We start from the raw sequence: 16,531 nt of genomic DNA on the forward strand, positions 1-16,531 counted from the left end.
GGAAGCCAAATGTAAACAACAAAAACCAAATACACCCGCTCGCTCTGTTTGGCTGACCAGAAGTACACAGGGACGAGGACAAGGGGGTGAATGTAATCAGTCGTAAAAGCTCAAGCTTACTGCCTGTGGATTCCAGCGATTGGTGGTGTTGAAGCAATGACAGTGTCGAAGTCTTAAACTCACGGAGGAAGATTGTGATTGTGTTGAAGAGAGGACGTTATCGCTGCTGTTGGTGCATTTCTTTGTTGGCAGGTGTGATTCTTGCTGCTCACTCGTGGCCTTTTTATATTTGTAGACATATAGTAGTGCTGTGTCATCTCATTAGAACTTCACCAGAGATGTATTTATGTATTGGAACGGCATTAGCTGAAGGTAAAAACACCCACCCGCCAAAATACGCAACAAAACTATGCAGCTTTACCTCGCATTCCTGATTGATTTTTTTTTTTTTTTTTTTTAAGAAATACAGAGTATTTTCTTTTTCCAGGTGAAACGATGAATCCATGAAAAAAATCGCCATAGATGCCTTTCTATGTGGTCTCAAAAGAGAGAATGGAGCATTAATCACAGCGGCCGGAAATAGGTTGCTGATCACAGACACAGTGAGATCTGTTCCATTCAGGTCAAGTAAGAATCCAAATGCTGCTCCGGCACTTGTTGGCTGAGTGAGAAGGCTGCGCCGCACCAAACAACACTTAACCCCAAACATGTTTTTTAGTAATTATACTTGTATGAACAGCTGATTTCAGGTCAAGCTGAGCGTGGTCGATGATGTCAACAAGAAAAAAAAACAAATATTTTAAATATTAAAAAAAAACAAAAAAAAACAAAATCAAAACACTTAGTTTTGAGAAATGAGGGAAATTATCAAGGTCCAGAAAGTGAAGAGATCAGCCTTTAATTATATCTCACTAAATCTTCACGTGAATTATTTTCCTTTTTTCCTAGCACACATGCTGAGAGTGTCACCTGCCAGGCTTTTGTAGCGGTTTTGTTGCGGGAGGAGAGATTCACATAAATGAGTAGGCAAGCCAGAATAAACACTAAACTCTGTAGCAGAAGCCAAAATCCGACCAATGACGGCGCATCATACTCGGAACTTCTTGAAGGGAAACACGAGGGGCTGCCGCTGCCACGGCAGTGACAGTGACTCAAACAAAGTGATAATAAGCTGTAAAAAAATTAAATTAAATTGTTACCTGCGCGATTTACTGTTTTATTCGCCTGTGTGTAAGACAGTAATCGGCTTTGTACACATGGGTGCCGCAGGTGCATTAAGATTCCTGCACTTTACATAAAGCGTAGCATTTGTTGTGACAGTCTAACCTGCGCATTCACAAACAAGGTAACCTCCACTCGCTCGCAAAATAAAAAGGTTTTACTTTGAAGCGTTTCTTTTCTTGCCTGGCATTGAGTCATAATTACTCTGAGCTGCAGGTTTTGTGCACCAAACCATTAACCAGACGTTTCCAATTACGCTTGAAAAGAAATGACCACAGTCCCCGAGCCCAAAAAGGCTCATGTTCGCTCCTCTTGTCGTCTAAAGCAAGAAAAACAGTGAATACATGTCTCGAGGGATTTGAATTAAGACAGTATTTGGAAGGCAGAATCTGTTTGACAGTTTTTTTTAGTCACCTTAGCTAATAATTAGCTGCAAATGCTCCTGACTCTCTCGATCAATAAGCTCAACGACAGATTCAGTGTTCATCCTGGATTTTTAGTCTCCTAAATGCAACTGTTGCAAAAGCGTTTCGCGTCGAGCCTCCGACACATGCAAAGCTCAGCGGGCCATTAGACGGAAAGATGAATTTTTGTCTCAGTGGGTGCCCCAGTGAGTCAGAGGTGCAGTTGTGCAGTGTTGTTGGAGAGCCGGCCCCAGTATGGTCATGTTACATCACAAACTAAACAGCACAGCGAGTCGCCCTCACCCAGGAACCACCCTTGAAACGAGCCGCCGGCAGATCCGTCAGGACGGCCTGCTCGGTGTCAGGCGGTCGGGTGTCAGAGGTATCAAAGAAAGACGGCGTGAGAGTCGGTGTGAGTTTCTGAAAATGTGAATGTACGCATTTCTCTCTTTCTGTGACTTTTTGGTGTTTTTTTTTTCTGAGAGAGCCCAGCATTCTGTTGTTGTTGCCTGTAGTGCCGATGATGCAGAAATGTCTTAATATATTTACTAGTGCTGTAAGATCACAACTACAAATGTTCATGTTTTTTCTTTTTTCTTTTTTTTCTTTTTTTTTTAAGAAAAATCATCAACTGAATGCTGCTTGTTACTTTTATCATTACTGATTTTTCAATTTACCCACACTGAGCCACTCTGTGGTGGGACCATTGAGTATATATAAAGATGGGCTGAGCATCCAGTTTCAAAAAGGAGGCCAACATGGAAGCACCAAAAAAAAACTGCATTCTTTCATTTGTCCAGCAGGGCGCATCAGATTTGGTTATAAAAAGACTATAAATGGCCGACTGTCAATTTCATCTGAAGATCTTTGTCCACCTCCAGTACCATCCACACATCCAATTATGAAATCTACCAGTTACCTCTGACCTTGAAAACCATTTCTAGGCTTCCAAACAGGCATTCAAACCAATAGCTGATGTGACGTTGACTCCGCCCATCTTTATATACAGTCAGTGGGTGGCACATGTCCATTTTTCTAGAACGATTTTTAATATGATTTTTTTTTTTTTTTTAATGCTCAGATGTAAATGTATTGAAACATGTACTTTGAAATATATTTAGTAGTTGTAGCCATGGGGGAGGGGAGGGGAGGGGGGGATTGGGCAATGAGTCTGATGGAAGCATTTACGTCTTTGTTCAGTCACTATTGGACCGTTTCGCCAGTGTGTAATGCTCCTCCGGACTCACAGTGTTCATGTTCATCCAAAGAGTTCAAGGGGGCTGAATGTGAAGTAAAGCACTTCAGGAGCACCGCCCAAGCTGCGTTTCTGTTGTGATTGTGAATGTGCTCAAACTGGAATTTGACAATGAAATCAAGCGAACACATGAAAGGTCTGAGGTGGGCGACAAGTTGAGAGGTACTTTTATTTGAAAGCATATGATGCAGATGTTTACTAGAGTGAGTCTGAGTTTGCTGTAGCTGTGCTTGATTTCTTTTTTATTTTCTTTACCGGTTCAGTATTAGCTCATCCTAATTGAGGTGTGAATTTTCTTTCCTTTTTCTTCTAGTTTCGGAATTTTTTTTTTTTTCATTATTTCACTTTCGAGCCAGCACTTGGTGGACGCGTGCATCTGATGCTAAAGATGCTTTCTGTTTTCAGACGGCGTGTGGTCCGTCGCCACAGGACAGCATCGTGTCTATACTCAGCACAATAATCACACAGAGAGAATCTCGCTCAACCTCTATAAAGCTTTGGTGTTTGTTTTACAGAGTATATGCGTATCAGATATATTTTACACTACCAGATTGATAGAATGATGTACTGTAATATGAGTATGGAATTTTTTTACTAAGAGATTTAGGGCAAAGTCGTGTAGGCAGAGCAAACATATTTCACCTTTTTTTTTTTTCGCACTTATGTTGTATTGAACTGAACTGAAAAGCCAGCATGCCATTTCAGCAATTCTTGATTGACACACGTGAACTGAATCTGCTGAGGTCTTTGCTGGTTGTTGCTCGTGGTGTCAAATGTACAGAGATATTTTTTTATGCTTGGTGCAGAAATAGTTCTAATCGTGACTTCGGTCCACCATGAACACCTGACGTGTTTATGACTTAGCTTAGTGACTCCGCCTGGTGTCATTACTGTTGTTCCCATACCATGTGAGCCTTCAGACCACCACGTTACCTGAGCTGACAACCAGAGGATGCTGCAGCATGAGTATTAGAAGCACTGTAATTGTGTACAGTTTAAATATATGGATTTATCACATCTATGTTGCAGCACAACGTGTTTGAATTGTAAATTCTGTTTTTCAGACCCTCTGGGCCTCGGAGCCGTTGCGCTTTTCTGTCCGATGTTGTATGAAAAATAAGCTCCCGTCATGTTAAACAGCTCAGCATTTCAAACTTATGGTTTGTTATTGGTTGTCTTCAAAAATAAAAGAAAATGCTAGACTGTTAAGTTTTTTTTTTTTTTGTGTGTGTGTGTGTGTGTGTGTGTGTGTGTGTGTGTGTGTGTGTGTGTGTGTGTTTGTCATGTGGTCGATTTCTTCAAAATCCAGCGCATCCTAGTTCGACCACTAGGGCCCTTATTCCAAAACTGGATCAATGCTTGTGTTACAATGAAAATCAAATTAGACAGCATTTAACATCACAGTTTGAATTGCAGCTGTAGTTTCAGTGAAACTGAGCCAAAAATGTGTTCACAAGACCCTCACAGCTTCCTGCCGGCCGCGACTTGCGGAGTAAACAAGCCGCGCACTGCACAGGGAGGTCAGCCCGGAGCGGCACTCAGCGAGGGGAAAGGATGTTATTGAACAAAATGTACAGCCCACTGTGGGAGAGTTCAGATGCAAATTGGCTCGCGAGTGTCAGCAGCAGCGAGCAGGAGGGGAACGGGGATTGTGCGTTGCCGAGAGTGTGCGCTTGCTTGTTTTGCGAGCAACACACAGGAGCACTTTGTGTGCTTGCGTGTGTGTGTGTGTGTGTGTGTGTGTGTGTGAGTGAGCGAGCTGACAAGTGTTGGTTGCTCTCCTCTGCGTGTCTGTCCGGCCGCTGCGCTAAGTGGAGGGGGAAACGGCTCGCAAAGGCGAGTCGTGCTCCATGGCGAAAGCATATCGGACAATTAAGAGTGAGGCTGTGTGTTGCACGGCTCCGTGTGTGGCTGATTGAATCGCGGAGACAGCCACTCACAGCTCTGCGTCTCAGGACATTGCTGGTAATTACCCATAAGTCACTGTTCCCCTGTATTGGATCTTTGGCTCAATTACGCCCACACCAGCAGTCCACCTAGGCCTCATTTATTAGCTCCGGTTGCTTGTTGACCTTTGCAGAGACACGGCTGGACAGACAATTCAGAGGCTTTACGCCGAGAGGACGCTTTTGCACTTTAAGACTCTCAAGGCGACTCGTAGCTGCGTTAAGTGCATCTTTTGAGATCGTCGTTGCACAAGGCTGGAGGGGAGACGGGGGCATCTCTAAATCATTGCACGTCTTATAAGACCCCCTGCGGCCTTTTGGGGGAAACAAAACTGTCAGCTTTACACACAATTGAACAATTTCTGTTGAGGTAATGTTAAAAGGGAAAGAATAAGGTATGACTTTCTCAAGGAAAGGAAAGTTCACTAACCCCCAGAAATGCACGTGGGCCCCAGCTTCCAAAGGGGTATTGAGAAACCTTATGCCACTATATATATATGTATATATATATACATATATATATATATATATATATGTATATATATACACACACACACACACACACACACACAACGAGCAACAACCAGCATTTTATAAAAGTAATAAAAAATAATCCTCCTGACTGAAAGCTTCACAAAAGTGCATTACGTGTTCCCAGCTCCAGACAGCAATAAATAACTCAAACCTGCTCTAAATATCACCAGGGTCTCCTCAGTCCTGTGGTGGACATGCTCATCCTGCAGTCCCTGCAGACTGTAATCTCTTTTCCTCTGGTTGTGACGCTCTGTAATTATTTTCCCATTAACAAATATGTTTTTAGCGTAACAGAAACTGCAACCTGTCTTCTGTTTTGTCCTGAAGAACAGGATATTATCGGTGCTGTTGGGATGGAGTCCAAGCGTCTGACAAGGGCCCAGAATATGCAACCCTGACATTATAAAACAAAGGTGTTCAAAGCAGACTAGACAGTATTTGCCAAAAGGGGCGTGGGAGGCGGGGTGGGGAGTGGGGGGGAGTTTAACACCTTATAGTTCAAAACCTTAGTTGAGGTTGTTTTGACATTTAAAGCTCATTTGGTCAGAGCTGGGAATGTCTTCAGACTGATTGTGGACTGTTAAGAGGATGAACTCCCTCTGTAAACTCAGCTGTCAGGAAGAACCCTCTTTCTTATTTTTGCAGCCCTTTATTGCCATCTGCTGACACAGGGCCCCATATGTATGACCATTAGCCAACATAAACTTGCAGCTAAAAACTCAAAATAGTTTCATCTTTTCAACAGTGTGGGTAGAATCAAAAGTATTTACATCTGTTAGCACTTTTCTGAAACAGAATTTTGTGAAACTCTTTAGACTCTTGAAAAGCTCATTTTAAGTGTTGTGTGCCGCTCTGCTCTGTTGAAGTCACATGTGCACAACTTCTCAGGCACGTGCATGCCTTTTGCCAAAACTATGAGGAGTTCCTCCCCTGGACCAGACACAAATTCCAAAGCAAGCACCTCAATTTATTTTAAAATCTTTTTCAAAATGAGGGAAGAATCTTTATTCTTCATTCTGAACTCCAGTGAAGCAGCCTTGTCCAAATAATTATCCAAAAGAAAACAGAATATTAAGCCTGTTTGTTTCAGCCTCCAGTGAAAATACTGGACTGATGCTTCCATCAGTCTAGTCCATTGAAACAAAAGAAAGTAAACACTTCACTGCCCATTGTGACATTACAGATGGATGATTTATAGAAATGCTCTTTGGCGCCATCACTCTCAACAGTGGAAAAAGCAGTGAAAAATGAGCTGCGTTGAATTTTCCTGCCCTATTTTCTGTTCTTTTACAGGCAAACATCTATTTGCACAATATGGGACCTTTAAATCCACATTGAGAGTGAATCTGGTCTATATCCCGTTTACGACCCACTGGCCTGGCCTGAAGCTCAAAGTCTAAACTGTCTCCACCCTGGCTACTGGGCTGACCATAAAACATATTGATTTTATTGACTTCTTTATTTTTACAGGGTTATCGCACACCTCAGCTACATCAGATCTTCCTGTCAGCTGTTTCTCATCATGACACCACAAGAACAAATAACACACGCAACAGACTGGGAGATAGGCTCATCCATCTTTATTCCACTTCCTTATTCCTCTGCATCAACAACCATCACGTAATACATTTCTCGGTGCGGGCATCAGGATTTCTGGGTGACCGCGGTCTTTCCACAGAAACCATCATAAAGCACAAATGATGTATTGCAACTCTCGTCCCTCTTTCTGTTTCCCTTCTCACCTCCTTCTAAGAGAGCCTTGCTTTTTAAAAATTCATTTATGAATATGGGTAAAGAAAAAGATACCAAAACTAAAAGTGCGTTTATACGCGTGTGTCTTTTGATGAGAAAATTCAGTCGGTGCATGTGCTTGAGATGAATTAACACAAGAGAGATTTGAGCTGTGCTCCGGAAAGATACGATTACTGCTGTGCTCCAGTCGCACTTATTTCTCTAATTATCATACTTTAATTCAATTTGCACCATTTTATGCAACAGACTATGTGTGGGTTCTTTTGGGATTCAACTCAACAAAGACATCCTCGTTTCAGAAACTGAAAATAATCTCATCAACCGTGATCGTATCCTCTGCTACTCTTCTGCCGTGACGGCAGATTTTTTTTCCACCCCAGATTTTTCCTCTCTACGACGTTTTAGGTGATCGCCGTGTTCGTGAAACGCCCTCTTCTGCCTCTCCTGCCGGACTTCAAGCAGCCGCCACTAGAGCGTAGTTTATGCGGCTGCTTTCATTGAGGTCGGAGAGAGCTAAGTGAAAGGGGTGGTTTACGGACATGGAAACCTCATGAACTCCTGGGAAAAGAGGAGAGCGCCCCGCTGGCTGCAGCACGGCGAGGACAGACGTTTCTCTCTGATCAAATTCTGCTCGTCAAGTTAACGGCCCATGTTCATTCCCGTCCCCACTGACTGTCCTGGCCGCCTGATGATGTTCACTGTCACTGCGGGGGCCCTTGTCCTCTCCCAGGGTAATACTAGTTGGCATTATTAAAGAGCTCAAAAGGCCCGTTGGTGTCACCGACTCATCCGAGCCAGTTTACTGTTGATCTCATTGTCAGTTGACACCAAGGGGTCAGGCTCAGGGTGCCGGCTGAGGCTGAGGTCAGTCGGCGGGGGGCGAGCGTCACTGTCAGGTCTCGACGATGTTGGTGGCGGTGGCGCCGTTGGCACCGTGTCACCGTCAGGAGGCGGGAAGCGCCTCGTTGCAGTGTCAGAGACCGACAGACTGCTCACCCTCCGCGCCGCTGAACAGCCGGCGTCAGTGTCAGCATCAGCTGGCCGGGGTAGAGCCCGCCACGTGTCAGCTGTGCTTCGACTTTCACCTGGACTTGCTGGCATTTCAGGGCCGGACGGGGGCAACCCCGTCGGCCGCCAGCTGGTGCACGTCGGCGACCTGCTGCATCTGGTCTAAATCGAGGTGCACCGGCCTTTGAACGGCGTCGTCTAGCACGACTTGACCTGTTTGCACCCCGTCGTGCTGACTTTGACCGTGGCCGTGGTCACCGCCGTGGCCGTGGTGGCCTCCAGCGCGTGGGTGGAAGCCGTGGTGGTGGCCATGGCCGTGGTGGTGGCCGTGGTGGTGGCCGTGGTGACCGGTAGCCTCCTCCTCCACCGGCGGGCTTCCGTCTCCAGGGGGCTGCACGTCTGCTCTTTGTTGGCACTCCTCTGGGATATCGACGTTCTGCGGAATACACGTGGATGTACGGTAGGTGCACGAGCGTTTGTCAAAAGTGCAGTTGCGTGCCCTGCGCCTCTGCCTGGCTGTACCTCGTGCGTGCACGCGCCACAGATGCGATCGCAGTAGGTGTCTCTGATCGCAGTCTCCAGGTGGCCCGATCCGATGATGGAGTACGGAAGTGAAATGTGGTGGGTGAGACGACCGCACCTGATCACGGAGAGATTGGGAAGCATTGTGGGTTAAAGAGAGAGAGAGAGAGAGAGAGAGAGAGAGGGAGAGAGGGAGAGAGAGAGGGAGAGAGAGAGAGAGAGAGAGAGAGAGAGACAGAAAGGGAGAGGGAGAGAGAGAGAGAGAGAGAGAGAGAGAGAGAGGGAGAGAGAGAGAGAGAGAGAGAGAGAGAGAGAGAGAGAGAGAGAGAGAGAGAAGGAAAGAAAATTGGTGCTTATTGCGAAACAAAAATCTGACAAACCTATCATAAATGAAAAAGTCGTCTTTCTGCCCGCCCAGCCTCTGCCAGACATCCGGCTGCTGTCCGTCTTGTCGGTGCAGAGGGATGTGCTCTGACAGCCTCGCTGCCAGCGTGGCGTGAAGGCGCTGTGCTTGCTCCCCCTGGTGGTTGATGACCATGTAGGCCACGTTCCTCAGACCCTGATTCTCCAGCTTCTGGCGCAGGCCATCCAGTCTGCTCAGATGAAGGATGCGAAAACATATTGAGTATAGGTTAATACATTAGGTTAATACAAACTGGACTCTCTCCGATTCCATTCTTCCATATTAAGCAGACAGTGTTTCTGTCACAAATTTGGGTAACTGTGATGATGCAAAGTACTTAGGGATGAGTTGTGGTTCTAGTTTTACATGTTTGTACAGTGGTTATAAACCCCTCTTATTAAGAGAGATTTACTGAGGTTAGGTATGGACAAAAATGTCAAACGGTGACCTTCAAAAAACACAATATGTAAATAAAATGTCATACTTGGAAGCCTGCTGCAGACAGAACAATCAGCTGGCCTCAAGGAGCGCCACCACCGTCACACGGCCCATCAGCTCCTTCATTGGCTCCAGCTCCCCTATCTTCCAGTCTGGCGCCAGCTGACAGCGGGGCCCGCCCCCGTCAGCCTCTGCGCTGCCCCCATGGAGCAGGCAGAGGCCGACGAGCAGGCTGAGGCACGCCCACATCTCTGCAGTGCCTCCTCGCCTCCCCGGTCAGCTGAGCAGGGAGAGGTTGGGGGATTGTGGGGAGGGGGAGGACATAGGGAGGAGACTAAGTTAGAAACTCGTCAACAGCATACTTGAACAGAAACGCAAGTGCAAAAAATAGTTTAAAATTCTTCAGGAGAATTGGACAAACTCAACGGCCGAGCTGATCGGCTGGTGATCGGTTGGGCCTGCGATTGTGCTATTACAGAGTTTTGCTTTTACATTTCCAATCAATTCCATATCTTAATATAGTCCAATGAAAAGAAATCTTCAATGCTGAAGTACGTCAAAAATGTAAATGTTTGAATATTTCTATACCGACTGAGGCATAAAGCTTAAAAGGTCAAGAGTTCACTTGTCGTAAAAATGCTCTTTGTAAACAGCTGTATTTAAACTTTGCAGGAGAAAAGCATTACTAATCACTCTGTTAAGTTCTTGTCGTAAAAAGTGGCGGAGGTCTTTTACTTACGTGGTTGGAAAAGTTCTCTTCTGTGCAGCAGTGCCGTGCAGGGCTCAGCACGTCCACTACTCCTAACACACAAGCAAGTCTCCTCCTCCTCTGCTGCCTCCCTTTTATACTCTGCCTGTTGTTTTTCTGTTCTGATAGAGGACAAAGTTCAGCTCACACTGTCTGCTGATGGTGCCACTTTTCTGGAAATAAATGGTGCATGACCCCCCCTTCACCCCGCTTCCCCCTCCCACCTCCGCCTCCATGTCGACTGGAAACAAAATGTTTCGGACCTTAGCAACAGGGAGTTTGGCATTGGCACGAAGTGGGAGTAATTACCCCTTTGTTGAAGTTCAGCAAAATGACCACTCCGTGCTTGCATGCATTACTGAAAATATAATATGATTTTACAACAATACATGTATTTATGCAGAACATTGTGCATGGTAAAATGTTGCACAATCATAAAAAAAAAAAACATTTCAGCACAGAGAGGGAAGTGCAAAAGGACAGAGGGCAGGGCTTTATTTGTGTTGTGCATGTTTCTACAAGTTTGCACAAACAGAATTGATTGGTGCAATGCTTGTGCAGTTTTAATTCCCTGCTGTCGTTACGTGCTTAGAGAAAGTAAAGTTAATAAGTATCTGTGACTCTTTACTTTCTGAAGCTGATGAAGCTGATGAGGGCCAGAAAATATGTCACTCCATTAACAGAGAAAATGACCTTACCTACGTGACACATATCGAGCATACAAAGTCTAACCTGTTGGTTGCGTAGGTGTCAGTCTGCGAGTGTGGGCCAGACAGGTTAGTTAAAAGATAAAAGATATATGTTTTAATGCTGACCTTCTGCATCTTTGTAGCATAGATAGACTGCATTAAAACCATGATTTAGATTAGATAAGATCTGAATCAATTTTACTGTCATTGCATCACTTTCACAAAGCAAAGTGATGCAGATTGCATCTCACAATAACTGCACATAGGTGTACAGGGTATGATATACACAGTTATATGTCTATAGTATCAAACGTGCATGAATGTGAAACATTAAAAAAAAAATCCTTAATCCCCTATTCTTCCATACCTTTGCATTTTGTAACACTATACTTCATTATGCAACAATAATAAAAAGCTAAAAGAACATTGTTAACTGCCTGTTACTGCAGTAAAACATGACCTGATTGGAGATCAGCACACAGAAATGTTGTGTTCTATCACGACAAGCTTACACGGTGACCCACTGTTACTCATTTACAGTGCATGTCTGTGAAACAGTGACATACTAGGACAAAGTGAACCGCAGTATGTTTTAAAACTGGGAAACTACAATACGAACAAAAGATTTGAGTAGATAACTTAGGTCAGAAACATTAAAAACATTCCTACTTCTCTAAAAGCGCTGACACTATGTAAATAGTATACAGGAAATACTACTTTAGAAGTTCTCTCTCTCTCTCTCTCTCACACACACACACACACACACACACACACACACACACACACACACACACACACACACACACACACAGAGCTTCCTCTCTCTTTATCTATCGCTAGCAGTACAGAGCTCCCTCTCTCTTTATCTATCGCTAGCTGTGTGTGTGTGTGTGTGTGTGTGTGTGTGTGTGTGTGTGTGTGTGTGTGCGCGCCAAACGCGCACAGCTGTCACTAAGCAACACTCCATGGCGTCCTTCACCTCGCAATGGGTTCTGGGAAATTGAGGCCTTTGTGGTGAACGACCGCCCTTTTTTGAAGCTATGAGACAGTAGAACGGAGTGGAACGACGATACATGCGTCGAGAGAAATATTATTCCAAAAAAGCGCTCTGGTGCAGCTAAGTCACACTTGAGGTATGTAAATAGGTGGTTTTCGACTCCTCTTTTAACCCACTTTAAATATTACATGGAAATCGGTTCAGCAAAAGTGTATTTTAATGCGCGGTTTGATGACGTAATGTTGATAGTCAAACGCGAAATGGCGAGCGTGCTAGGAGGCCCGTTACAAGCAACATACTATAACTTTACTATGTGTGATTTTCCTACGTTTTCGGATAGAAGGATTAACACAGGGACAACTCGTCATGGTAAGCTGGGTAATGGCCTGGACAATGTAGTTATCGGCGGGGCGCAACGTCTAATTTTGTTAAACTGCGGAAGGACGTGCTCGCATTGCCGCGGTTGCGACCTCAAGCTAACAGCTAGCTGGTTTTTAGCGAAGCTGTCAGCCTCAAGAACAGCCATGTGAAGTGTCATTGGTTAGGGGAAACGATAATTCCACACCACAAGCCAATCGTCGGCAACGTTTCGCTGAATGGGCTAAATTACGTTGTTCGATGTTAAATTGTCAGTATGTGTGTTATGTTTACCTTGAGTTACAGTGTCGTGGTTGGGTTGGTTTGTCGAAGGTAGTATGGACTCAGCAGTAGAGTGTAACAGTGCTTTTCTTAGTGACAGTCTTGCGCTACCTTAAACTTTCAACGCATTTTGCTGGATTTTTGCTAAACTCTAATCTCCATTCTATTGCCTGATTAGAGTGGAAAAAGGTCAACCATGGCAGCTGAGGTTGAACTGGAGCACTGCCATGAGTACCCGGCACATTACAAAGTAATGATGGACAAATTGAATGAGCAACGACAACTGGACCAGTTCACTGACATCACCCTAATAGTTGATGGTACATAACCTTTACGTTTATGTTTCTGGGCAAAACCCATCTGTAGATACTCAGATTTCCTCATTTCCATCTCCCATGTTTTTTACAGGACACCAGTTCAGAGCCCACAAAGCAGTGCTGGCTGCATGTAGCCAGTTTTTCCACAAGTTTTTTCAGGATTTTACACAAGAGCCAATGGTGGAGATAGAAGGTATTGCTTTGTGCCAGTTTAAGGTATAAGAAAGAGTCATTGAGCTCTTAATATAAAAGGAGCTCATTATTAAACAGTCACACACATACACTTAAAAATTAAAATAAATAAATAAATTCTGAATGTATTTTGTTTTATTTAGGCCTTGTGTGCTTGTGTTTTGGCCTCTGAGAAACGTTTTGAACATCATATTTCCTTCTAGTGTTTTTTTTTCCACATTAGTGTAACCCATGGGAATAGTATGGATGTGCATATAGACCAAAACATGTACAGAGACCACATTATTAACAATTATTACTAATTACTACTACTAATTAGCATATGTTTTGTCAGAGAGGTTTTACTCAATGTCAACGCTGTCTTGCATTTTTGCAGGTGTTAGTAACTCAGCCTTTCAACATCTGATGGAGTTTACTTACACAGCAACTTTAGCGGTGGCTGGAGAGGAGGACACCTTTGACGTTTGGAAGGCTGCAGAGTATCTCCAGATGGAAGAAGCCATCAAAGCGCTCGACAACAAGTAAGTTTGTCTTCAGTTAATCTTTGAATTATTATGAGTATTATCTGTTTCATCAAAAAGTAACAGTAGTGTTTTTAAGCTAAAAGGAAGTCTCATCACCCGTATTTTCCCTTTTTAAGGATAAATAATCCCAATTCACTGACATCAAAGAACAAAGGAAAGAAGAGGAAAATTGCTGAGACATCGAATGTGATCACAGAAACACTGCCTTCAGCAGAAGGGGCACAGGTCAGTACAAATCCACAACCTGAGAGCAAAAATCAGAGTTAAATCAACAATAACACAAATGGTTAGAAAGAGCTTGTGACAATCACTGGGTCCCGGTCCTCCCAAGTTTTCCTCTTCAGGTCAATTAAGTACCTGTCTGTTGTGAATATTTTCCAGGTTGAGATTGAGGTGATGGAGGATGGGGCCATTGAGGTGGAGACTGGACTGGAGGAGGTGTTCAACACAGCAAAGAGCTCTGAGGAGGGTTCAGATGACTCTGCCTTGGCACTTCTGGCTGACATAACCAGCAAGTATCAACATGGAGAATCCACGTTACACATTATAAAGAAGGATGGAATAGATGAGGTACGTTTAGGGTTGTTAGTTATGGCTCTTCATGGGGAAATGCCTGCAGCCTAAATGTTCACCTTGCCTGACTTTCGCTGGTTTGCGTTCTGCAGGAAGTGGTATATCAAGAGGAAGCGATGGCTGCCTCCAAGGTACTGGAGAATGTAGAAGTTGTTGAGGTCCAGATTTCCCAAGAAGACAACATGTTTGGCTGCACCAAGTGTGACCGCAGCTTCAAGTTGTACTATCACCTCAAACAGCACTTAAAAACGCACCTTGGCTCTCTGGAGAAGCCTCATGTGTGCAGCCATTGTGGCAAAGCTTACACGCGGGAAGGCGCCCTGAAGCAGCACATCAGCACATTTCACTTTGACACAGAAGAACTGTCCCAAAACCAGAAGCAACAGAAGAAAGTACATGTTTGTGAATACTGTAAAAAGCACTTTGGCCATTTTGGCCACTTCAAGGAGCACTTGAGGAAGCACACTGGTGAGAATACAAACTACATCAGGCTGTGTTCAGCTTTTAACTTGCCCGTTTAACACTTTGACTCCAAATTCTACTTTATTGCTGACGTATGCGGCTTTATGTACCTCGTTAGGTGAAAAACCATATGAGTGTCCGGATTGCCATGAAAAATTTGCAAGGAACAGCACCCTGAAGTGCCATATGGCAGCCTGTCAGAATGGGGCTGGAGCCAAAAAAGGGCGCAAGAAAGTCTACGAATGCCAGGTAGGTTTGTCCAGAATCTGGTCATCAGGTTTGGCTAGAACTGTGCAGTCAGAATGCATATATTATATGAAAAACAATGACATTGCTTTTTACATTTAATTTGTATATTTTATAAATAAATACATTTTAATCATAGGGCTGTACAATGAATTGGATTTCCATTTCATTTACAATTTTAGTGTCCACAAAAATAAGCAAACTAAGGTGACTGTTATTTTGCTGCGTGACCTGGCATTCAGCAAGTATGTGTGTACAAGCTTTTTTGTTTAAAGGGATTTACAGCTTCGCCACACAGCAGGAGATGGTACAAAACATTTCCAGTATAATGTGATATCACAATCTAGGTCAAATAAAAAGAGCCAAAATGATGTTGTTCCCACCTGGTTTAGGGGCTGATCTGTCTTTGCTCTGACTCCCTTTGGTAAATACATTGTTTCCAGTTAAATACCATTTATTTAGAAGTGATTTTCATTACTGTTATATTTGAGTAAAGAAAGAATTTGATTTGGTTTGAATTGTTGTCTGTCTGGAACATGTCGCCATTTTCTTTTTCCAATTGAGAAAATCCCCTTGTGTCCTCCACCAGGTTTGCAGCAGTGTCTTCAACAGCTGGGACCAGTTTAAGGACCATCTGGTGAGCCACACTGGAGTCAAGCCCTACCACTGCACCATGTGCGACATGTGGTTCACCCACACCAAAGATCTCAGAACCCACCTCAAAGTGGTCCATTCTGTCGAGGACAGCAAATCAATGGAGGAGGTGATCATCACCGACGCTGCCGCTTCCGCCACCCTTGCCATCGCCACGCAGAGCATAGCGGGAACGGAAACGGTCCTGCTGGACGGCGGCATCCAGGTGGAGCACGTTACAGTCGAGCCTGTTGACATCATGGAGATAGGCGGGGCAACCACCGTGGTGGTGGAGGACGAAGAGGTGGCTGAAATGTGCGAGGAGGACGTGGAGAGGTTAAAACAGGCTGGGGTGCAGATCCAAGTGGTGCGTGTGACCACGGGTGAAGTGGAGCAGACGGTGGTGAACTCTCAGGTGGAAGTAGAGGTGGAGGAAGAAATGGTCAATGTTGAAGATACAGAACAAGCAGTTGTATGAGAATATAATAAAAGACTCAAAAAGAATTACCCTGGAGGTCAAAGGGAACAGTTTCCATACGAATCCATGCATGTGGAAGAAGGCATGCCTTCAGTGCGCCATCTCATCACATCACATGACTCCGTTCTCGTGCAGAAGTCTTTACAGTTTTGCATCTCCGATCATGTATTTATTTTTGTAAGTTTTTATTTTTTATCATACCACAAATACACATTGACTCTTCAGATCTTCTCCACTCACTCTTCCTTTGTTGGTATTTTACCTCAAATTTCTATGAATTTCTTTTTAATATAAATTGTCTTGAAGACAAACTTATCTTTAAGGTTTCAGTGATGCTCTTTGGGGCTAATGAAACAGACAGCGACATTGCAGGACACCTTTTTCATTTGTTTCCTTGAGGTAGCTTTATGTACCATAGCAGATCTATTTTCTGGAAAAGCAACCCTAAATGGCCATGGTTTAATAAATACAAAATTAAACAACAAAAAACAATTGTGATTCTTTTTTCCCCCCCTTGATAGATAATTTGAAGTGCGTTGCCACATAACTC

The 16,531-nt window shown here is 44.1% G+C and overlaps 2 protein-coding genes and 1 long non-coding RNA gene across 4 annotated transcripts; 2 read left to right on the forward strand and 1 right to left on the reverse strand.

The window, feature by feature from the left end:
* Positions 1–6,925: 6,925 nt before the first annotated feature.
* On the reverse strand, positions 6,926–10,382 carry selenop (selenoprotein P). Its single transcript, XM_076049460.1, has 5 exons — positions 10,223–10,382; positions 9,530–9,763; positions 9,023–9,235; positions 8,643–8,760; positions 6,926–8,556 (listed from the first exon to the last, which is right to left on the reverse strand). The coding sequence occupies exons 2-5, from the start codon at positions 9,730–9,732 to the stop codon at positions 8,215–8,217; spliced, it is 876 nt and encodes a 291-aa protein (XP_075905575.1). The 5' UTR covers positions 9,733–9,763; positions 10,223–10,382; the 3' UTR covers positions 6,926–8,214.
* Positions 8,700–9,163, forward strand: LOC142903687 (uncharacterized). Its single transcript, XR_012929278.1, has 2 exons — positions 8,700–8,787; positions 8,937–9,163. It is a non-coding gene; the product is annotated as an uncharacterized LOC142903687 (long non-coding RNA).
* Positions 10,383–11,896: 1,514 nt separating the features above from the next.
* On the forward strand, positions 11,897–16,460 carry znf131 (zinc finger protein 131). Of its 2 annotated transcripts, none has more exons than XM_076049497.1 (9): positions 11,897–12,053; positions 12,735–12,876; positions 12,965–13,066; positions 13,442–13,586; positions 13,706–13,814; positions 13,971–14,159; positions 14,255–14,630; positions 14,743–14,873; positions 15,460–16,460. In XM_076049497.1, exons 2-9 carry the CDS (start codon positions 12,753–12,755, stop codon positions 15,979–15,981), a joined length of 1,698 nt encoding a protein of 565 aa, XP_075905612.1. In that variant the 5' UTR covers positions 11,897–12,053; positions 12,735–12,752; the 3' UTR covers positions 15,982–16,460. The 2 variants fall into 2 exon arrangements, with proteins under 2 accessions (XP_075905612.1, XP_075905611.1); XM_076049496.1 differs by lacking the exon at positions 11,897–12,053 and adding an exon at positions 12,149–12,286.
* Positions 16,461–16,531: the final 71 nt, after the last annotated feature.

This window comes from Nelusetta ayraudi, unplaced genomic scaffold (genome assembly GCF_046127955.1).
Source record: "Nelusetta ayraudi isolate G7.1 ecotype Tasmania unplaced genomic scaffold, CSIRO-AGI_Nayr_v1 ptg000116l, whole genome shotgun sequence".
Lineage (NCBI taxonomy): Eukaryota > Metazoa > Chordata > Actinopteri > Tetraodontiformes > Monacanthidae > Nelusetta > Nelusetta ayraudi.

Bases quoted from the DNA above. Each gene is read 5' to 3' on its own strand.
- znf131 (XM_076049496.1), top strand. The intron at 12,877-12,964 runs GTACATAACCTT...TGTTTTTTACAG, and splicing joins CATCACCCTAATAGTTGATG to GACACCAGTTCAGAGCCCAC. The intron at 13,815-13,970 runs GTCAGTACAAAT...AATATTTTCCAG, and splicing joins CTTCAGCAGAAGGGGCACAG to GTTGAGATTGAGGTGATGGA.